At 39.3% G+C, this 24,065-nt stretch overlaps 1 protein-coding gene across 2 annotated transcripts in view; it reads right to left on the bottom strand.

The window, feature by feature from the left end:
- The window catches only part of NRG4 (neuregulin 4), a 66,900-nt gene that overhangs the window by 35,278 nt on the left and 7,557 nt on the right, over positions 1-24,065 (bottom strand). For both annotated transcript variants that reach the window (XM_074966062.1, XM_074966061.1), the window contains exons 2-5: positions 13,816-13,909; positions 12,448-12,525; positions 11,144-11,209; positions 4,938-5,031 (exon numbers count right to left, since the gene is read on the bottom strand). In XM_074966062.1, coding sequence (XP_074822163.1) covers positions 4,938-5,031; positions 11,144-11,153 — 104 coding nt within the window. In that variant the 5' untranslated portion in view covers positions 11,154-11,209; positions 12,448-12,525; positions 13,816-13,909. The remainder of the gene's footprint in view (positions 1-4,937; positions 5,032-11,143; positions 11,210-12,447; positions 12,526-13,815; positions 13,910-24,065) is intronic.

Genomic DNA, 24,065 nt, shown 5'->3' with positions numbered 1-24,065 from the left:
GCATCCAAATTCCTCTGCACAGATGTAAGATAAAATAAAGAAGAAATAATTTAGTATGAGATTTGTACCACAGATGACAAAATCACAGCTTAGTACTCTTCTCCAGCTTGTTAATGATAATGGGACAGCTGTACATCTCGTGCTCAAGCAAACATCTTTCAGCCTCATGCTTTACAACACACCCGAGGCATTTGGATTTCACATTATGTTCTGTGTGTTTGTTACTTATATATATTTTTTAAATTGGATACTTCAGTGTTGAATCTCACCCTGTGTATGGCGACAGGTGCACCTTTGGCTGCTGAAGAAATTAAGCCAGTATTAGAAATGGCACAAAGTGAAGATGGCAGCTGACAATATATTAACATATGCCAGGTGCATTTAGAATCAGAAAATGTTATGCTGTGCAGAGAAAGTTTTTGTGCTACCCTAGTTCAATTACATACAAATATCCACTTCTGCCAAGTGAAAGTAGCTGTGAAATATTTAAGAGCAAACGGTAACTATCAGTTTCTCTATAAATCCTCTATAAAAGAGCCATATTTATTTTAAAGGATGATGCAATTCTACTTTAGACACAGATCATAGTTTGCAGAGTTACAACAGACTATATTGCATCATGTATCCTGCATAAACCCTGCTTGCAACATGGCATTTATCACAATGTGCTATCTATTTACATTAATGTATTTTAAGCGCTTTTAAAATAGTTTTCAGGTCCACATTTTTGTTTTCTTAATCCTTTGCAATCAATGGTGCCATGTCAGTGATTCATTCTTTGGCCTGGAAAATATGGTTCTGAAACCCTAAACTCCAGTCATTCTTTGCATTGGCCACAGCTGGTCATATTAGAGCAACTTGGAGGCTATACTATAGGGTGACACCACGTCCCTGCCACTTTGAGGAGCTAGGCAAGAATAGGAAACACAAAATTTGATCACTTGCTTGGTGATGTCAGTCTTAAGGAAGTTTTAAAGAATCAAATATTTTTGTTAATTCCACTGCACAGTGATGCACTTTTTTTCCTATTATTTCTATTCACATCGCTGCTGATTACTCAGATATCTGTGTGTAAACAGAACCTTTCTCATTTATAATTAGCCGTCTTCTCTGACTGATTAAGGAACATGCTTGGAATGAGAATATGCTTAAATAGAATGCTTCTATTTAAATTCATATAAATTGATAAGCAGCAATTAGATATACAGGAAAAATACTTCAAAGTTGAAATGGGGTAGTAAAGAAATAAGTTTTGAGTGCTAGAGTACAACAGAGATACTCTAAAGAAATTAGCTTTTTGCCCTTCCAGATTGCAAAATATCCTAGTGCCAGTCAGTATCTGATTTACATAAGATTCCATTTGGAACCCTTTTAAAATGGAAATCACCTATGCTTACAAGCGTGCATTGCTAAAGAATTAATTGTTCAGGAAGTCTGTTACTCCAAATATACAGTTATCACATTAGATACACCTCCTTCACTATATATTGTGGTTAGGCAATTCCTAAGACAGAATGCTTTGAAACTGTATCTGAAGTTGTATAACCGACACCATCTAATTTTAATGGTCCACTTTTCCCCTACTTATTATTGCTATTAAAATGCTGGAAAGGAGGATTAAAATGCTGGAAAGGAGGGTTTCTTTCTAGTTAACCAAAAATAAGGATTTTTCTTGACAGACTTTTATTTTCAATTCTTCTGCATTAATTTAAATTATATAATGTGAGTTAGTTTGGCCTAGTAGCTAGAACAAATGACCTGGAAATCGGGACTCCTACATTCTATTCTTATCTCTGCATTTGATTCACTCAGTGATGCTGGACAATTATCCTCAAGGATAAATCTCAGTGATGCGCAGTGAATATTTTAACAAGAGTTTCCTGCAAAAATGTTCTCCCTTAGCATGTGATAAACCCATGTACCAGAGGCGCGTGTGCTTGCAGAGAAGGATGAGGGACTGGATAGTGTATTCAAATGGAAGAGCAAAAAGCAAATGAACAAAGACCCTTTGTCATAACCATAATCAAGGAGAGAGGTGACAGAATGTTTGTATCATGTACATTTCACTAGAAATGTTTGTACTTTTTTATTCCAAGAAAAATATACTAAGGTCACAATTGTGAGTAGGCCCACTTACGTCAAGTAATGTGTGAATAAGGGTTCCAGCACTAGGTCTTGAGTTACTGACGATATAGCACAGTGCTCAATTTGTGTAATTTGAAATAGAACTGCGGATTGATTGTGTGAAGACTTATTACAGGTTTTTGGATGCATCCTTCCCAGAGACATTTGCTGAATATAGCTGTGATTTGGTGTAATCTAGTACATTCCAAAGGCAAAAATATGCACTTCAGAAGGTTTTTGTTTGTCTGTTCCTTTGTTTTCAGCCTCAAGGATAAGTAATCTCTAGCAAAGCTTAGCCAGTTACGGTTAAATTTTAACACTGTCCACTACAGGCAGGGAAATTACTTCCACCCAATCTTCAATTTGGTAGTAGAACCTCAAAAGACTTGGAGGGCACCCTTGAGCACACTACTAATCACTCTGACCCTCAGTTTATCCATCTGTAAAGTTAGAATATTTATTACCTATCTCACAAGAAAACTGAGTCTTAATTCAAGGAGTAAGAAGGAGATTAAGTTGTTGATTTTGATTAACCTTGAATGGATGTATGTATTTGAAGAAATTGGTAATTTTTTTAATGTAGACACAGGCACTTTTTAAAAATCACAAATCAATATTTTACTGGACCAACTTCTATTGGTGAAAGAGACAAGCTTTGGAGCTACATGGAGCTCTTCTTCAGGTCAGGCTCTTTGTAGCTCGAAAGCCTGTCTCTTCACCAACATAAGTGGTCTAATAAAAGATATTATTTCTTCTACCTTGTCTCTCTAGTATCTTGGAACCAATAAGTCTACAACACTGTAACAATAAATTAATTGATAGCACATTAAGATCTTTGGAAATAAATAGGGTACAAAGGCTAACTTCATATAAATTAGAAAATTAAAGATTTAATAATTACTGAAATCCTGTTAAAGAATTTTTCACATGTATGTTACCCTGTGTTCTTCTTGCTTTTTTCTATAAAATGTATCAATTAACAATTGTGAAAATTCTCTGTTCTGATGGGCTGTGTCGAAGTATTTGATGTTTTAATTTTAAGTTACAAGACTTCTACATACAGCGGGTAATATCCCTAAATTTTCAAAGTGTGATGGAGAGTTTTAGCTATGCATTTTCCATTGATTTGAATTATATGGCTAAAATCTCATGCAAGGTTTTGAAAATTCAGGAACCAATTAGTAACAGGGCTAGAAGAGAGACAGAATGGACCATAACAGTGGTTTAATAGTTCTCCTGTGGGCCTGTAAATTTCAGAAGAATTTAGGTTTTCATTTAAAATAAATTAAGTTTCTAACCCTTATGGCTGAAATCTTTCAAATGTGACAATTAGCAGCACTGTTTTGCTGAATCTATTGACCTCTTTAACAATAGCTGAGAGGTGGATTGACCTATTTCAGTAGAAGTTAATTCTGAAGCTTAATTATGCTGATTAAAATGTCAACTTTATTAACTATTCCACTGCTAATAATTTTAGAAGAAATAGTTAATATATGCATATCTACTGTGGCTAGAAAATATAAAAGTAAGAAATGTAAAACTTTTATGAGATCATATAATTATCCCTTAAAAAACAATGCAGGATTGTTCCCTGCAGTTTAATCTTCAGAATTTTGTCTATTTTAGATTGGAATGTCCAAAGTGAGATTATTCACATTTTAACAGATCTCACCATTAGAAGTTTTTCTGTTTTGTTTTTTTCTTCCTAAATATTTCAACCCATTACTCCTATTACATCTGAAGGCTGAAAGAAGCCACCAGGGAATGGGGAACAGAAGTCACCAAACGTGAGAGAAAGAGAGCCCTAATGTTCTAACATCCATAAACATAAGCTTTCAGTTAAGTGCCAGCTTGCCAATTGAACCATTTAAGTTAGCCAGTTCACTTATCTCAAATGAAGAATAGTTTAAAATTAGCAAAAGCAGACCTAAAATAATATACTGGGTAACCTTTTCTTCTTGTGTCTCTGATGGGTGATTTGGCAAATAGATAGCAGCTGTTTTTACATGTGGAAGGGGAGATCTTATCTGCAAAGATAGGCAGTGTTATGTCTTTCCACATTCTGTTACATGATCCCCTCCTGGAGGTCACGTATTAGCTTTCCCCAAGCACTATAAACCTCTGTCATATGAGCAGAGCATACACAGCTACTATGCTGCTTTTTTGTCAAGTGGCTTTTTTAGCTGTCCCCCTGAAGCTGTGCTTTGTGATTCTTTTAATTGGGTTCATAGAGCACAAACAGCCTTCACTTATGCTTTTGGCCTCCATTACATCATCCCCCCCCCCCCCAAAGTAAATATGCTGTCTCCTCCCTATTTTGTTCAAGCCACACCCTTTTTATATTATAACACTTTGCTATATAATGTGTAGGAGAGGAGGGAATACACTTGTATCCATTATTGCCTCTCTGTATGCCCTTCCTCCAGGCTCTTCTCTGTGAGATTAAGGGCATTTTTCTCCCTTCTGTACTGCATAAGAGGAGGGGAGTATAAAGCTCTGAATTATAGATACCAATCTGAATTCTGAGTACCTAAATGGGTACTGCCTCATCCACCAATTTTTTTCCCCAAGCATACACAGGGTTTGAAACCATTGCCCTTTCCATGGACCAGACAGAAACATTAACATTAAACCACATGATCAAGAACTGCTGAATTTGCACATACAAACATCTTTACAACAGCCATGGACACATACACATTTTCACCTAACATGCTATATTTCTTTAAAGAAATATTGTTAAACTAGCATAGTATCCGGCCTTCCAATAGCTAAATCCAATGTGTGAACATACAAACTTAAATTTCACTCACCTGCAAAATGGACTGGATACAGTAGGGATCATATAACAAATCCCGCCATTTAGACAAAAAGATCCATAACTGGTGCCACAGAGCTCTTCATGATCTGAAAAGAACAGATACAAAGAGAGAGATTTGTGTTACTCAGGAGGAATCAAGATGTGAAAAAATTATACCATGTGGTGATTTGGGTTTTGTTTTGTTGTTTTCTTTAAATTATAACACAAAAGATACAACTGGCTTAAAAATACTAGAAACTAATAAGGGACAGTTTTACTCTCCAACATATTGGTATGTACCACCATGTAGCTAATAAAATCAGTGATTGTAACTGTGAATACAAGTTCTAAAGCTGATTTTACAAAATATATAGCAAATATACCAGCATATCAGAAGGCAGGCTTAAAGTTTGAGGAAGTGGGAGCAGTTCCATTAGTAAGGAGTGACAGAGCTTTGAAATCTTCCTCGTGGCTTTCACATTTGGGGAGCATAGTAAATATGTTGGGCCAGATGGTAGCCCTTATCAAGACTGCTTTGCACTGCTCTAGTGGTGCAAAGCAGCTTTAAAAACAGCTATATGGGGATTCCTGCAGTATACAGGAATCCACATATGTGGAGGCAGTACAGACAACACTATACTCCCCCTCCTCCCAGTGCAGCCAGGGAAAGGGGAGAATGGCCTGAGTGCTGCTGCAGTCTAACTGTCCCTGGCAGTGAATGGCCCCTTGGGCCTTTAGGCTGCTCCAACCTTCAGTGAAAATTGACCCATCCCCCTGCTGGCTCCAGCCAACTTTGGGCCACCCAGCTGCACCAAGCACCATTCTGGCACAGCTGAGGAGCTAGTTCATTAATACTTGTGTGGAGAAACTGCAATATAAGATTTCTCCAAACAATTACATTTGTTTCTTATAATGTAATTTCAAAAGAGTACATTTTTCATGATTGATTTTAAACATGAATTTTCAGTGTAGGCTCCTTAATAAGCTATCCAGATCCAGCATTTGGATGCTCAGATTGGAATTTAGAGATGTAATTGTCCATTTTATGTACCTAAATCCCAATCTGGGCATCCAAATGCAGGATTTGGACATCCTAGTAAGAAGTCCATGTTTTTAAAACTGGGGTAGGTGGGTGGGTGGGTGGTATATGCAAGTGAGTATATAGCCATATATATGTGTGTGAGAGAGATTTTATTAATCTCACTCATTAAACCCAAGCATTTCCTTTAAAACAGGAATAGAACAGGCCTGTGACATCACAAACCTGAGAATCATGTGTTATCTCACACTTTAGGTGTGATTATTTTCACTGTTATTTCCAGCCATATCTGAAAATGAGACTGCAGAATGCCTACTGTTTGCGTATGGCAAAATGTGCCTTCAGCAGTGCATACAAAATATACTATTATGGAAGAAGGTATCTTGATTTTCATTTTCATATCTACTCTTTTGGAATAGCCAATGTAACTCACTTGTAACTCCCCTGGGCCAAAACTGTGGCTGCGAACAACAATCCGCACTAGCAAGTGGTGTTAAAACATCCCACAACAGGGAGCGCTCCCACAGGCATTGCAGTCTAAGTGGGCACAATGCTTCCAGGAGCACCAGGAGAGTTTGGCCATTGCTATATTCTTGGAAGAGGTGCAGTATGCACCATATCCATACAGTACACTGGGCTGGCACTACAAATTCTGCCCTCTCACTGTCCTCTTTGGGTTATATAGTGATGCAATTGGCAGTGGAGACCCTGGGTGAAATCCTGGCCATGTTTAAGTCAATGGCAAAATTTCCATTGGATTAAATGGGGCTAGGATTTCAAAATCAATGGGCGTTTTGCTGTGGACTTCAACAGGAATTTGCTGTGGGCCAAAAAAAAATCTGATGAGGTTCAACAAGGACAAGTGCAGAGTCCTGCACTTAGGAAGGAAGAATCCCATGCACCGCTACAGGCTGGGGACCGACTGGCTAAGCAGCAGTTCGGCAGAAAAGGACCTAGGGATTACAGTGGACGAAAAGCTGGATATGAGTCAGCAATGTACCCTTGTTGCCAAGAAGGCAATGGCATCTTGGGCTGTATTAGTAGGAGCATTGCCAGCAGATCAAGGGAAGTGATTATTCCCCTCTATTCGGCACTGCTGAGGCCACACCTGGAGTATTGCAGTTTTGGTCCCTCAATACAGAAGGGATGTGGACAAATTGGAGCGAGTCCAGCAGAGGGCAATGAAAATGGTTAGGGGACTGGGGCACATGACTTACGAGGGGAGGCTGAGGGAACTGGGTTTATTTGGTCTGCAGAAGAGAAGAGTGAGGGGGGATTTGATAGCAGCCTTCAATTACCTGAAGGGTGGGTTCTAAAGAGGATGGAGCTAAGCTGTTCTCAGTGGTGGCAGATGACAGAACAAGAAGCAGTGGTCTCAAGTTGCAGTGGGGGGAGGTCTAGGTTGGACATTAGGAAACACTATTTCACTAGGAGGGTGGTGAAGCACTGGAATGGGTTACCTAGTGAGGTGGCGGACTCTCCATCCTTCGAGGTTTTTAAGGCCCGATTTGACAAAGCCTTTGCTGGGATGATTTAATTGGTGTTGGTCCTGCTTTGAGCAGGGCATTGGACTAGATGTCCTCCTGAGGTCTCTTCCAACCCTAATATTCTATGATTCTATGATTCAACAGGGCCAGGATTTCAACCCCCATGTCCACGTGCTCAGTGTGCAAGGATCAGAACTGTGCACAGACCCAGTGCAAATTATCAGGGGGACAGAAAGCTCTTTGTGCCCTCTCCATCCTTGTGCATCTTCACAAGACCGGGCACAACTTAACTCTATATGTTCACACTAAGGTCAAAAATAAAATACAATTTTATTTTTAACCAGGATGATTTCTATACTTATAATACACATTGACAATTTGTTTACCGCAAGCTTACTATTGAGAACTTTTCAAGTATTACACTTGTGTGTACAGACCATTTACTATATGGTGTGAGGGGCGGGGAGAAAACAGCTAAAGAGAAAATTTACTAACAAGTCTTTTTGAACAGAAGCTGTAAATAAATTAAATATGTTTTATTATCTCCATGTAGATATGTCAGTATAACCAGATTTGGGGTCATGTCATCTCCTGATGAAAGGAGGGGATGAAAAAAGTAGAAATCCTACTCTATTGTCTCTGAAACTGCTGGAGGGAAGGGGCATCATCTCCTGGCATACCCTCACGAAAATTTTTGTGAGAGTTAATGAGATCCTTGTTAACTTCCTAGAGTCATGCCCAGCAAGTAGTCTTTTATTACTCTATAAGTAAAAGTAAGGCAAAGGCTCTGGCTTACTCAAGAGCCATGCTGCCATGGGGGAGGAGGACCTAGGAGTAGTTGATGCCACAGCCAACCTCCCAAATGTTCTGAGATCTACAGGATATTCTTGTAGAACACAGAACATCAGCCCTCTCTGCAGTCCCACTAGATATGCCTCCACTCCATGGCAAAATGCCTCAGGAACTCTGGAGCGGGAGAGACGTGTAGAGAGAGAGAGACAGTGTGTGGCAAAATAATCCATTTGAATAATTTGAGTATAATACTCTGTGGCTGTGGGTGTAAATTACAATAATGAATATTGTCATTCTTGAGAGTACAGTAACATCAACAAAACCAGTTCTTCAGGGAATCTCATCACAGACTAAATTCCTGGATAAACTGCCACTCTCCAGAGCCACTACTTGCAATGAAGGGGAAAAAAATATATCCTTCATTTGTTTAAAGTAACTGCCAATAAGCGGGCTATTTAGAGAATACCTTTACACTCATGTGGGTCAAGTATCTCATCATCAATCCATTTGTACTTTTCAGTCATTCTGATCTGAGCAAATAGTATTTTGTTGCTGTTTATTAAGTGACACTATGTAAAGTGGCCTACACATTTTGAATAAATGAAAGAATAAAATAAAATACAAGATGCTATAATATCAAGAAAAAATATTGCAATCAATGTCACAATTCATGGTCACCTCATTAGATAATTTTGACCAAATTCTGCCCTTAGGCATGCACAACTCTCACCAGTGACAACAGAAGTCAAGTTTGAGCATACAGGGCCAAAATTTGCCCCTTTAAGCTTATAGTCAGTGATCTGGAATACTGTAATACAAGTATTATATGAGTGTCAGAAGGGGTTCTAATACAGGTAGGAACCCAGGTACTTTAGCATCAGAGAGGGTGGAGTATAGCTTGACACTTTTTGCAGAGATAAACTGTTTTAACAACAAGACCTGCCAGTTCATCTAGCTAGTAGTACACTTTGCTGACAAAATAAACTCATCTAACCTGAATTGCTATCTCTATTTTTATTCTGAGTCTATTAAATTTGTTGTTAGGAAATATTGTGTTTTATTTTGAAAGACCTAGCTATGCCTTTTTACAAGTGAAGTTAATAAACTGCTTTAATCTAAAAATTCAAATTATAAGCTTGGAGAGTCAAATGTATTCTACAGTTAGATTAGTATTACCAAGACAGAAAGGTCATACAAGATAAATGTTGATGAGAGGGAAACATTATCAATATCAATCTAGATTATAAATAAATAATTGGATATTGTCATCAACTTTTCCAATTAATACCACTGTAGAAATGGCACCAACATTCTATGGATATTCTATGTCATGTATATTTGTATTTTGATATATTGCTTTACTTGCTGGGGAAAGAAAATAAAGGTGGGCCAACACATTTTATTTAGAAAGTGGTCAAACAGTTGCAACTTTATTGAACCAAAATTAAGCAAAATTGATTCTTGCAGCCCTAACACAGCAGTGGTTCAAAGTGGAAGAGGCGATAGTGTACCCTCTAAGTACTCATATAACTAAGACCTACTCATATAACTAAGACCTACAGTTTCAAATTGGCATATTCAACACTTTATATGCACACATAGGTGTATGCACGTGCACATCTCCAAGCAGCCTTGTGCTCATGTACTGGGCCCTGTGTGTGCATATTCTGGTCAGACACTTGCTAAATTGTATGCACACCTCTATCTAATTTATTTGAGCATAAGCTTTCGTGAGCTACAGCTCACGAAAGCTTATGCTCAAATAAATTGGTTAGTCTCTAAGGTGCCACAAGTCCTCCTTTTCTTTTTGCAAATACAGACTAACACGGCTGTTACTCTGACACCTCTATCTGTATCCATTGAAAATTTGGGCCAGAGTGCCCTATGTGTTGGGGGGTAAAAATCCTCAACACCACCTAACCCCATAGAAACCTCCTCGCCACACGTATATTTGTCCCCAATCCTCCGAATGTTTTAATCTGGCCCTCGAGCTCCAGCGGGGGAGTGGGGTCCCGGGGCTTGCCCCGCTCCGGTGCTCCAGCTGGGGAGTCGGGTTGAGGGCTTGCCCCTCTCTGCACGGCTCCCAGAACCAGTGGCATGTCCTCCCTCAGGCTCCTACGCATAGGGGCAGCCAAGGGGCGCCGCACGCTGCCCCCACAGCTCCCATTGGCCAGGAACCGAGAGCTGCAGGGGCGGTGACTGCGGACAGGGCAGAGTACAGAACTGTCTGGCCACACCTCCGCGTAAAAGCCGGAGGGGGGACATGCCGCTGCTTCTGGGAGCTGCTTGAGGTAAGTGTCGCCTGGAGCCTGCACCCCTGACCACATTGTGCATCCCAACCCCCTGACCCAGCCCTGATCCCCCTCCTTCCCTCCAAATCCTTCGGTCCCAGCTGGGAGCACCCTCCTGCACCCTCAATCCCTTATCCCCAGCCCTAGCCCTCACCCCCCCACCCCAACCCCCAATTTCGTGAGTATTCATGGCCCACCATACAATTTCCATATCCAGATGTGGTCCTCGGGCCAAAAAGTTTGCCCACCCCTGGGCTAAACTAACTACTCCTTACCCAACAAACATTGCCCTAAAGTTGCAATCATGTGAATAAAAAAGAAAAAGAACTCAAAACTGTCAGGTGGTAAATTAGAAAGGATCTGCTTTGTCCTGCCTCCTTTTATAAGAAGTCCTGGGCCATATGCCAGCCCACCCCAGAACTTCTGAGAGGTATTAAGATTGGCCAATGCAATCCCTTCTTACAAAGTTGAAAACACTAGTCTACTGCCCCAGGAGTAGAGTTGGCTCTCAGGAGAAGCCACAACAATCTAACACTACCTGTTGTAATCCGTGCAACTATAGTGAACTATAAATAAACATCTGAGTAAAAATAAACTTACAAGAAATTACCTGTTCGCATATTATTCTGACAACAATTTTTATTCTTGGTTAGAGGCTAGTTTTCTAAAACAGCACCTAAAGACAAAAATTAAATTTAGCATTTTAATCCTATTGTATTTTGCCTGAGTAAATAGCTATATGGATGTATTTTCATTTATGCTGCAGACTAAGAAGTTTCTCTACTGTAGACAGAAATATTCTGTTATACTATATGTAAAATCAATTAATTTTAAAACTACTGGCAAACATTCATACGTACAGTCAATTTCATAAACCTTTATGGCACAGTGCTACCGATAAAGCAGATATACCTTCAGACTCGTTTGAATAATGAAAATATTGAAAAATAGTTCTACAGAGGAATTCCGCCTCGAAGAGAATGTAGTCATGCAGAACTTATAGTGCTTGATGCTTTTAGAAAATCTACATTATTACCTACATTGTTGCTTTATAAATTCCAGTGCACATTACAAAGCCAGTCATGATTCTGAAGTCAAATTAAGTTTAGCTGCAGGATTGGGTCCCACTTTTGCCATTCACTGGTATGTGAAATTTACTGTCTCACAATTCTTGGTTTTGTTGTTTGTTTGTTTTCTATTTTGTCTGATTGTAAAATTAAATTAGAAGCTCAGAGTTTAATAAAATTCAAAAAAGTATTAGTTATATATGGATTACAGAGGATAATTTTTTTTATAAGGGATATAAATTCTTCTACTTCAGGACACAAACCAACCACTACCAGAGACAGCTCGGAAAAAACTTCCCTTTTGGGAAGTTTATTCCATAATTGTCCACTGTAGCATTTCCTGTAACTTATTCTAAAACATCTGGTTGTGGCCACGGTCAGAGAGGTTATTAATCAGATGGATCGTGGAATTGGACTGGTCTGGTACAGCAATTCCTATTTTCTAAAGTTTCCTATTTCTGAATTTATTTTGTTTTAATTCACATATCATACTGTATAGTAAACCACTAAAAATAGAAAACGTAAGAATAAATTAATTGTGGCAGCATATAGCCACAGGTTAGGAGAAATATGGAGAAGTACCACCGCCAGTAAGAGCACAATGCCAGCAGAGGACAATAGCCGCTACATCACCTTTAAAGAGGATGAAGTATTTACTCCTCTTTGCATCATCCATCCAAGGTATTTCCTTCATCCCAGCATTTAAAAGATTTTTTCCAGTTAAATGGCAAAACAAAGAATTTATGAGCATTACTAGAAAGAAATGCCTACACCTGAACCTCTCTAGTTGTACAAAACAAGTTTATATAGAAGCTTGTTTCAAAAGATTAAAAGGGTTTGTACTTACTGTATAATGTAAGTAGATAATTCTGTTCCTCACAGGAACTTAAATCACTTCTTTACTCCTTCCTTAAGCGTCCTGACCCTACAAGAGAAATCTAAAATGGCAACTCCCTACATTACAAAGATGTAATACCAAGTCTCCACCCAAAGGGCAGTCCTCCTCTTTGGCTCTCTCACACATACATACAACTTTATCCATTGTAAGTGTACATAACAAAACAGAGTTAAAAATAGTACATGGCACAAAACAAACAAAAAATCTCAAAAATGATTTACCTCACAACTAAAATGTTTACAACAAACAAATTATCTTGCAGATGTGGTATGTTCAGCAGAACCCCAGATATGCATTTTATACCTGCTGTTAAAAAGCTGAAGACTTATGTGTGTGCACAGTGCAATGTGGGTGAGGTTGAGAAAAAGACAAAGGTGTGCACAGAGGCCAAATATGGGCCAGGGGAAACGCCCCTTTGTGCTCACAAAAGAGTTCTCACATTTTCACAACTGTAATCCTAGCAGATACTCGATTATAAACAAGTGCTGTATTGTAGGTGATATTTGGCAAAAATTCCAAAGCAGTGTCCAAATTGCAACATAAAAAGAATAAATTGCAGCCAAGTATCTGGTTACAAGGTAAATTTAAACAAATCAGAAAACTTTTACTCTTAATATTTACCGCATAAAATATATCGTTCCTCTTTTTAAAATGACCCACTACTGTGAAATACCTAAGTGCTCTCATCCCAATCAATTTAAATAAGGTACATGACCTAACTTTACACTAACTGCTTTACCAGGTTTAATTAGCTGCAACCTCCCCTTTACTGTGATAGCTTGCCTAAGCTTTGTTTAAAGGAATATCTTATCCAAATGTTTGTACCTATTGAAAACATTTGTTCTTTAAGATATATCTGTTCTTAATATAAATGTGGAACAAAAAATGCCCTACTTAATCTCACGCAAATTCACTTATTTTGGCCCATAATCCATTACTTTTTAGACATCCAATACATAACTGAACCTGGTTAATTCTGTTATAACAAGTTTCCCCACTGCCACTATCAAACCCATATAGTCCAAGATATCAGAAACTTGCAGAGACTGAATTTCCAGTGCCTGGCCCTTGTGTAGTCATTTACAGCTGTGCAAACTAGGTGTAAACTAAAGTGAATGAAGAATTTTGATCTGGTGGTCATTTTACATTCAAATTACACAGGTGTAAATGACTAGACAGGGTGTGAGACAGTAGGGAATCAGGCAAACAAACCTCTATCTAGTCTTATTCTATTGTAATTCTTACTTCCAGCACAAAGCAACAAGTTTAAAATAACTATTTCCATGCCCCACCCACTGTAACAAAACAGTAACTTACCTCAGGCTTTTTCTTCTTTAAGCTTTGGATCCTGGAAGCAAATGAGGATTCATTCCATGGAAGAAGTCTCTCTATCAAAAGTAACTTTATTCAGCTAAGGGGAAAATATGAATTTATTTCAGTACTTACATGATTGTCGGTAATGCCAACTTTAGGGAGATGTTTTAAACTCCCTGACCCTACCCTGATTGAAACCTTTATGAAAAGTGTAACTTCTTTACTGAAACGTAATTCCAATCTGTTTTATTTTTTCCATTCTACTAAATACAATATATCTTAATGCTACAGTTAATTAGTGGGAAATGGATTCACCCCACACACAAATTTCAACTAGTTCACTTTATGACCTGTAACTTTTACCTTACCCTCACTAAACTTAGCGGGCCCAATACATCCCTGGTGTAATGCTGTTGAAGTGAATACGGTTACATCAGGGATGAATTTTGCCTGGGTATATCTCAGCTTCTGACTCCACTTTCTGTTTTAAAATAAGAAGGTACTATTCCATATGTTTTGGAATTGATCAAAACTGAAATTAGAACCCCTATAAATTAGTGTCCAGGGGGCACTTGAATGAGGACTGTCTCTCATCATCTCAGGTGAGTATAGGGTGACCAGATGTCCCGATTTTATAGAGACAGTCCCAATTTTTGGGTCTTTTTCTTATAAAATTGGGACAGGCTCATATTACCCCCTACCCCCTGTCCCAATTTTTCACATTTGCTGTCTGGTCACCCTAGGTGAGTACCCTAACCACTGGGCTAAAAGTTATGATCCAGCTCCCCCTCCCTTCTTGCAAGACACACCGCAGGCACCTAACTCTAAGAGAGGGTTCACTAGTGAGAATTCCAAGCAGAGATAATTGCCTCCCTCCAGTCCAGAATTATGTGCCAAACTCCCATTGTACAGAAAGCCTGAGCACCTGACTCAGGTTTTGTGATTTTTCTAGACATCTGCAATTTAGGCGGTGCAAGTCTGAGCACCGCAGTGCCTAAGTCCCTCTGTGAATCTAGCCCTTAATGCTTATGCTTCTTATTTGTCTAAGGAACATATTACTAGTCTGAGAACTTGATTTTCAAAAACTCTCATACACCATCTTGCATGTAATTTGCATAAGTAATCGCCAGCATTCTGCACACAAATCAGTTATTTGCGTGCATGAATAACTGGCTACCTGCATGTGCAATGCCTACTTTAAACATGCCGTTGTGGTAACTGCTCACACAAACTAGGCCAGCAAATATGTATACTTAACTGTACATTTTCATTTTTGAAAATGAAATCCTGAAAGTCACAAAAATCTCTATCAATAAGGGACTAGCTGAGAGAAGCATTTTGTTACATAATATTGGAAATAATCTTTCTATTTAGAAATGACAGGACCCACATTGCTAGATGGTATCACTTTACTTGGTATCTCGATAGAGAAAATTTCAGACACATATTCATGTATTCAACCCTAAATAGACACAATCTAGACAGGATTCTACCTCAATCAATTCTATTCTGATGCTTTTTCTGTATCTTATCATGATACCAGTTCTGAAGACAATAATTGTTTGACAGACTACAGCACATAGATTAAAAAATTCTAATGTCAGGAGAACATAATATGATACTTATATTTTTGCCTCTTCTATTACCTGAAGGTTCCATTTGATATGTCTTTAAAGTCAGCTATATTATTTGGAATTCTATAATCCATGAAATTTAATTAGATCTGTTAATAACAATAGCCTCAATTCCACAAAGCATGTAAACAAATACTTAATTTTAGGCATGTGAGTAGTCCCATTTAAGTGAATGGGACTTAAGCATGTGCATAAAAGCTTTGCAGAACTGCAGAATAGAGCTTGTGAGGTATATATTCAATGTATATATTCTCTTATGCAGAAGCACAAGGCCCGAAACAGAGTGGAAAGCTGGGTTTCTGCTTCATGGTGGGTGATCATTTCTGTGGGTGGGCCCACACACACCTGTGCACTCTGCAACTGTTCTCTGCTCTGCAGTACAGGGTGGATTTGGGGCTATGGTTTGCGAACAGCCAGTGAGTTTCTGCACAGGTTGGATCCACGAAACTGCATAACAGAGAAGCAGTGGGTTTTGTCCAGTGCTCGTTCACCCTACAGTGGTGACTGAAGCCCATATATGAGAGTGCCTCTTTCTGTGATTGAAGGTTGGGAGGAGCCCTTTGCTCAGAGCACTATGATCCGTCTCTAAATGATCTTGTTTGCATTACCCCCTGCACGCTTACTAACAATTAATCTTTTATACTACTAATTTCCTGTGTACTTGAGCTTAAATTTATATTTTTAAATTATTAAATTGCCAGCTATTCTATACATCTGTGACTTGCTTCATCCCAGGAGGAAGGGAAATTGGAGGACTTGCATGTGCAGGCAGATTTTAAAAAAGGAATTAAATTAGCTGCAAAACCACATATATTCCCTATTTTTATGGTGCTTTGCTCACCACACACTTTTTAAAAATAATTTCCACAAAAGTCCCTAAAGATGATAGATAAATTACTGAAATAGTTTTTCAGGTATGAGTTTTCAAATACTTGCTGTTATTTTTATTATGGCAGTATCTAGAGGCACCACTCAGAATTGGGGCCACACCATGCTATGTATTCATAGATTTTTAAGGCCAGAACATATTATTAGATCATCTAGTCTGACCTCCTGTAGAATTTCACCGTGTTGTCCTTGTATTTAGTCCAATCACCTGTTTGTATATTGTGAAAACACAGAGTAAATGATGGTCCCTTTTCCCAAAAATGTATTATCTATTTAAAAGAAGACACAAGTGATTGTAAAAATCAAGTTGAAGGAAGGAAGTGAGACAAGAGAAACATTAATACATAAACTCAGGTTCTTAGGCCAGATATATGCACAGCTAGCTGGTTTTGAAGAGGCTAATTTTAAACAGTAAATTTAAGATATACAAAAAGATACAATATTGTAAGTCCTCTACTGTCCATTCAATTACCAGTTATAAATTGGCAGTTTTCTATAGGCATTACAGTAAAAGAGGTCTCAAAGTATTTGAAAGTGGGCAGATTTGTGGCCTAAATGAAAATGAGTGCAGGGGACTGGACTAGCTGACCTCCCGAGGTCCCTTCCAGTCTTATGATTCTATTGTGTTCTGTGCATAAGAAGCAGCATGGAGGAAACCATGGAGGTGCCTGTGAAAGAAATGAGCAATGGAAGCTGGCAATGTTGTAGAGTGGAAGGGACAGGAAGAGTGTGATAACATATAAGAATGGATAAGTTGGGCAGAGCTAAATTGTGAAAGAACTTAAAGGTGAGAACCAGAAGCTGTATTTGATGTGGTGCAGAAGAGCCAGTGGTGAGACTTGGAGGTCTTTTTATAAAAGTTAAGGAATATGCAAAAACGATACATAGAACTAACTACCCATAAAGAAGATCTTATAGGCCACGGCAACAGCTAGGAAAGCCTCTGCAGCCATATTGCCCTCCCAGTGAGCCATATCATTTCTGCTTCTGTCAGCAGAAGGTTCAGACATCCAACAATTCCCAGCTGCAGGAACTGAGAGAAAGTGCGATGCTTCTGGAAAGGTGCCACTCTTTCTGTACAGAATCCCCACTGTAAGTTTCATGAGCTTAGTGCAGGAAGGGGATCAAGGAGGGGGTGTGGCTGAAAAAGTATTATTGTTCCCTCTTCCTTCACCAATAAAAAACCTGAAGAACCTTCACGGAAAGAACCCCTAGGCTGCTTTTATCTACATGAGCTATACCTCAGCATAGAACTGCCCCCAAAATTGAAGAGCTGACACTGGTTATCCTTTGGCTTCCCCTTTTACTCATGCTAAGGTGTTCTTTCCTAGAGCCGAGTAATTAATGAAGTCTCAAATGTTTTGTGATGGTGTATTTTTGTATATACAGCTTGGTTTATGTTTTTACTATAGTTTTCTCAAAACTTTTTTAAGGGGGGGAAGGCTTGACTCTACTTGTATATGTATGCAATAGAAACCCATCAGTGACCATCATTTGTAATTTCCCCCATACACACACACAAGATTACCTGAACTGATTTCAATCTGGTTTTACTAGAAAGGGTTCTTTTCTCCTACAGATAATGCCCTATAGCATGTAAGGCATTTTTCTTTGGCAGCAGATTATTATCACTTCTGAAAACCAGGGTTCAGACAGTACAAGTGACAACTGTAAAACTTTTAGATAATATATTGTCTCTGTGGCAAATCCTTTAGTCTTTACTCAGACAAAACTCCCACTGAGGTCAATAGGAGTTTAGTCTGAGTCATGGCTGATGGACAATGAAAGTAGGATTGAATTTAGTGGGAGTTTTGCCATGTTCCTCAATGGGAGTGAGAGTATAACCCAAGTAGGGGCTGCAGAATTTGTCCCACTGTTCTTTTTAACCTTTGGAATACTAACTTATTCTGTATGTAGGACATCTAAAATTCTTGATCTAAGGGATAAAGCATTTAAATACTTCCTCACATTAATCCATGTTAAACTCCTATGGAAATGCTCATGACATCTATATAAATAACAAATAATTTATTCCATATTATTGCTATTATAATTTATGTAAAGTAAGCAAAAATCTCATATATAAAGCAGTTAACATACAAGTAAAATGTATTTATGTATATGCACAGCCATGTGATAGTTTTATTTACTTTGCTGTACCTGCATTTTGCCTACTAATCCATCTCCCCAGGTCTTAGTCTCATGCTCCAAACATCTAAGCATCTTCAAACATATGCCTTTTAAAAATGAATTTATCAGAGAAGTATTTCTTTCTTTTTCACCCCAAATATAGAAACTTACCCCAAATTACATTGGCCAGAGGCCCAGGATGATCAGTCAGTTTTAGACTCCCCAAAGGAAAGGGAGTGATATGAGGCCAGTGCTCAATCTCTGTTCCCCTGAGCATTGGACAGCAGAGAGAGGGTGGCGTGGGGTAGCATACACTTGTCTGTAATAGGATTAAACAATGATTTTGTGCTTTCCCCCAGCACTTCCAGAGGCAAAGTGCCTACCATGTGCACAAATGCCATTGAGAACTGCCTGCCATGAGGCTATGTCTGAAAGCCATAATCCAGCCTTCTTCTCAGTTGTGTTGTACCAATAAATTAAAAACCAGCAGGATCTTATTAAAGGGAAAAAGGCAAAATACCACATTTATTGTGAATACAGAAAGAATCATAGTAAGCAGTTAGTTATAGCTATAACATTCCATTCAATCTCATATTTCTTCACACATTCATTCATATACACACACACAGATAGATACATACACATTTTCTTTTCTTTAACATCCCTTCCACGTTGCTCTGTTTTTTTACATCTTACATTCCCTTTATACATTTGAGGCAGTTAAGTTCCAATAGAACCCCCTTATGTTCTTTTAGCAAATTTGACTAAATTGTCCAGTCAAATGATTTTAATCAGTTTCTTTTGCCTGGCTAATTTACAGACATTCCTTTGGAAAAGGGCCCATTTTTCCCTCAGAATGGCTGCAAAGAAACCAAGAATGCTCTTTCTCTAACACTTTTTTTTCCTTTTTAACATTTTCACAAAGTTTAGCTGCTTAATTCCCTCCAGCCTCTGCAGAGTTAACTTTTTTTTTTTACTCTTTCTCTTTGTAATTATGCCTGGGGGTGCCATACATAGGACCTTCTCCCCCTTTACCTGCCTCCCTCCAGCCTCTGCAGAGTTAACTTTTTCACTCTTTTTGTATTCCTGGAGTGCCTCTTTCATTATTTCCATCTGGCTTTGTGAGTTTATTGCCACCACTTTCCAATTCTCTATCCCTTTTTCCAATTGGGTTAGTTTTTCCTGCAGAGAAATTTTATTTTCTTTACAGGTAGTTAGGCGGAGGTAACTGTTATTACATGCCTCCCATAATAGCCAAATAGCTGCTGCGTCTCGTTTGGCAGCACTAGAAGGTTTGTACATGAGGATGTATTGAGCCAATCTATCCTCTAGGTCTGATATAGTACAGACATCTACAAGGACTTGTTCAGTCCATGGATTATGTCCATATCTTTGGAGGACTTGTTTGAAAGGTGTAATTTCTCTAATGAAAGCGGAGGCTGGAGCTCCCTCCGGTTTCATTCCTCCCCCCATACCTGCTTTACCCTGTTTTTTCTTTAACATTCTAACAAATTTTTAATTTTTCTATCACTCCTGATTTTATTCAGTGCTTAATCTATGCTTTTTCTTCCCTGCTACCTTCTCGGAGGCCAGCAGGTCTGGTTAACCTGTTTCTCCCTGCTACCTTCTCGGAGGCCAGCAGGTCCGGTTAACCTGTTTCTCCCTGCTACCTTCTCGGAGGCCAGCAGGTCTGGTTTAATCTGTTTTTCCTGCTACCTTCTCGGAGGCCAGCAGGTCCCCTGCTACCTTCTCGGAGGCCAGCAGGTCTGGTTTAATCTGTTTTTCCTGCTACCTTCTCGGAGGCCAGCAGGTCCCCTGCTACCTTCTCGGAGGCCAGCAGGTCTGGTTTAATCTGTTTTTCCTGTTACCTTCTCGGAGGCCAACAGGTCCCCTGCTACCTTCTCGGAGGCCAGCAGGTCTGGTTTAATCTGTTTTTCCTGCTACCTTCTCGGAGGCCAGCAGGTCCCCTGCTACCTTCTCGGAGGCCAGCAGGTCTGGTTAACCTAATAGAAATGCCTAGCTCACTAGAGCTGGCGGTGTGCACACCAATATTTACAATAACTGAGGTTTTTTACCAATATTCCCCCTTTCGCAATTCTCCACCAAAATGTTGTACCAATAAATTAAAAACCAGCAGGATCTTATTAAAGGGAAAAAGGCAAAATACCACATTTATTGTGAATACAGAAAGAATCATAGTAAGCAGTTAGTTACAGCTGTAACATTCCATTCAATCTCATCTTTATTCACTCATTCATTCATACTCACACACACAGGTTCTGCAAGGTTGTTATCATAGTAAGCAGTTAGTTATAGCTATAACATTCCATTCAATCTCATATTTATTCACACATTCACACACACACACACACACACACACACACACAGAGGTTCTGCAAGGTTGTCATCATAGTTACCAGCCTTAGAGTTGCTCATGCCAAGCCACTGGCCAGGTGGCCTGGACATGAGGAGGGAGCAGGGCCTTGTCAGATGCTCATCTGATGCTCCTGGAAGTTGGTTTGCAGAATCAGACCCCAAAGTTCTCACCTTTTAAGAGTCTATTTTTATAGGAATTTCTTCCTATGCCAGTCTATGGGAATTGCTTCATCATGCTGTTGCTGAATCAATCAGCAGATAGCACATTCCTGACGGCTCCAAGAAGTTATCTTGTTCTTTGGTTCTCCCATTCTTGAGGCTGTTGGGTGGATTCCAGTCTGCCCTCCGGGGGTCCTCTGGTTATTTCCACTTGACGCCTTCTTCAGCCGATGGACACTGGATTCTTAGGCTGGCACCTCCCTGATCATTCAGTTGTTATCCACACCAAGCATCCGTCCACATACATCCTCTATTTCTATTTTAATCACAATTGTTAATACAACAAAAGGGCGGGGAGTCTCTGGGTGCTGTTTCTGTTGTTAGAGTATTGCTTTGAGTCTCTGTGAATTGCTTTGAGAACAGATTCTGTCTTAGAATGTACTAACGCAATTAGCAGCTTGCAAGTTTCACATACAGAGGGAGAGAAACAGTACCAAAAACCAAGAGACCTCTTAATTAGTAATACCCTGGAATTTAAACTATGGGGAATCAAACTCATTTGTGATTTTAATACAGAACTTCTTTAATATGATCCAACAGTTGCACTACCAACCGTGAATGTAGTCTTTACAGAAGAACGAGGGCCTGATGGGGTATTTTTCATTCCCCATCCCTTCTCCTTCTTCATATGTCAGCTATATTTGGTGGAAGAGGGAACCAGCAAGTTATAAAGTTACATTTGGCTGGATCCAATATCAGTGACATTGAATTGTAAATCAAATAAAAGGAAAATGTTGCCAAAGAAATCATATTGGGGATGTTACAGGCACATGGAACTGACACGGCAAAAGTGCAGAGGAGCAGCTAAATGTTTGGAGTATTGCTGAAATAATTCAGCAAATGGACCTGTGCCATGCAGATACCTGACTGATTTGTATTGCAACAATTTGTATATAGGATCCAGCATCTGACATGCTTTTGGTGAAATTAAAATAATTTGGCAGTGGATCGATGACTTGTTGGTTTTGAATTTTGAGAAACATGTTTCTCTGCCCTATCACAATTCTCAGCTGCTACTGTGGAGCAAATGATTACATCACTGCTAGAGTGGAATATGAAAAGAATATCTTATTTATATATTGCCCATATCGATAGGCACTGTGCCTGGCCCACTGGCCCAAAGAGAAGCCGCTATTCTGCCCAAAAAAGAACTAAGAAAGAACTAAGAAAAACATAATCCACAAATGAAGAGCTAGTGAAGAACATAGACACAACAGTCAAAGATGAACTGTCCTAAATAGAAAGACCTAGCACTGAGTGTTAAAGACAGCTACCAAGACAATCTGACAGATGTGGCAGTTTATACATGTGCTTTTGTTTCTGACAGAGCAATAACTTTTGATCTGGATTAAGTCTAGGGTTACAACAAAGACAGAAGAAATGAATCCCACAATTAAAGGTGAACCAGAAGGCACTGAAGATGATCCATGTGAGTACAAATACATTTTAGTCATATAACAGGTATGAGGTTTTGTAGGTTATAATAAACAAGCTAGCCTTCATGTCAGAAATGTTTGAGTATCTACGTGAGGGCATGTGGGAATGCAAATATCTTTTGGGTTGAAGCAGTTATTTTGGCCTGGCAGTATTTTTGCAGGTGGAAATATGAAAAACTTCAGTTCATGTCTCTGCCAAGTTGACAAAACACAACAGACATTTTATAACTATTGATTTTGCATTCCTGTAACTAAGAACAATGGCTAAATTTTTAAAGTAGACATTTTCATACTGGTAACTGGTAATGTGTCATTTATGTTTTTAAAAAGTAAGTGGCAGGCATCCTATGTTTACAAGTGACTGCAATGCATGCATAGTAACTACTTTTCATAAAGATTTTTACTCTAAACTTGTTCTTCTAAAGAAATTTTCAATGCACTTATCTTCATTCTGTATCTAACCACTGTTTTATTTTACTGATCTCTCTCTCTCACACACACACAGATCTCAGTACAGCTCAATGTGCTTGCAGACAATGGCCCACATGGAGTAATTTGCTGGATTAGGGCCCAACCATTAAATCTACTTTAGTCTTGAATAGACCTAGTGATTGTGCCTCAATGATCTCCTTTGCTCGCAGATGGTGATACTACTGCATAAACCTGTGTTGCTTGTACCTGTCCCAAAACTGAATTCTTGACTTTTACGGTGGAAGGACGGTCAGCAGACCACCACTGAATGCCTTAACATCCAGGAGAAAGGACAAGCAACAGCTAAGTCCCCGACACAACAAGACCCTCTAGATGTTGCACCACTAGGGAACCAATCTATATACAAGAAAGGGGAACCTTCTTGATCAGGTCCCCCTGGTTGCCTTTATACTGGGAAGAAAAGTAAAAAAAGTGATCAGATGAGTCTCACAGACACCAAGGTCAGATGGGACCATCATGATCATCTAGTCTGACTTCCTGCACATTGCAGGCTATGGAACCTCACCCACCCACTCCTCTAATAGGCCCATAACCTCCAGCTGAGTTACTGAAATCCTCAAATCTTGATTCAAAAACTTCCAGCAACATAGAATCCACCATTTATTGTAGTTCAAACCAGCCAGTGAGCTGTGCCCCATGCTGCAGAGGAAGATGAAACCCCGCCCCAACATCTCTGCCAGTCTAATCTTCCTTCTAATAAGAAAAAGAAAAGCACAAAAGGCAAGTTAGATGGCCTTCAACCCCAACATTTTTACTTGTAATATAGATTTTCTGGGTAGTACCTCACAGGGCAACTACTTTGAAATCTAGTCTTTGAGATGGGAATCAATGCATCTAAAAAATTGAATCTAAATAACCTGCTAGGGGCAGAGCTCTTCTTGACCTGCTGCTCACAAACCGGGAAGAATTAGTAGGGGAAGCAAAAGTGGATGGGAACCTGGGAGGCAGTGACCATGAAATGGTCGAGTTCAGGATCCTAACACAAGGAAGAAAGGAGAGCAGCAGAATACAGATCCTGGACTTCAGAAAAGCAGACTTTGACTCCCTCAGGGAACTGATGGGCAAGATCCCCTGGGAG

Source organism: Natator depressus, chromosome 10 (assembly GCF_965152275.1).
Source record: "Natator depressus isolate rNatDep1 chromosome 10, rNatDep2.hap1, whole genome shotgun sequence".
Taxonomy (NCBI): domain Eukaryota; kingdom Metazoa; phylum Chordata; order Testudines; family Cheloniidae; genus Natator; species Natator depressus.
This window is presented reverse-complemented; position numbering and strand designations above follow the sequence as displayed.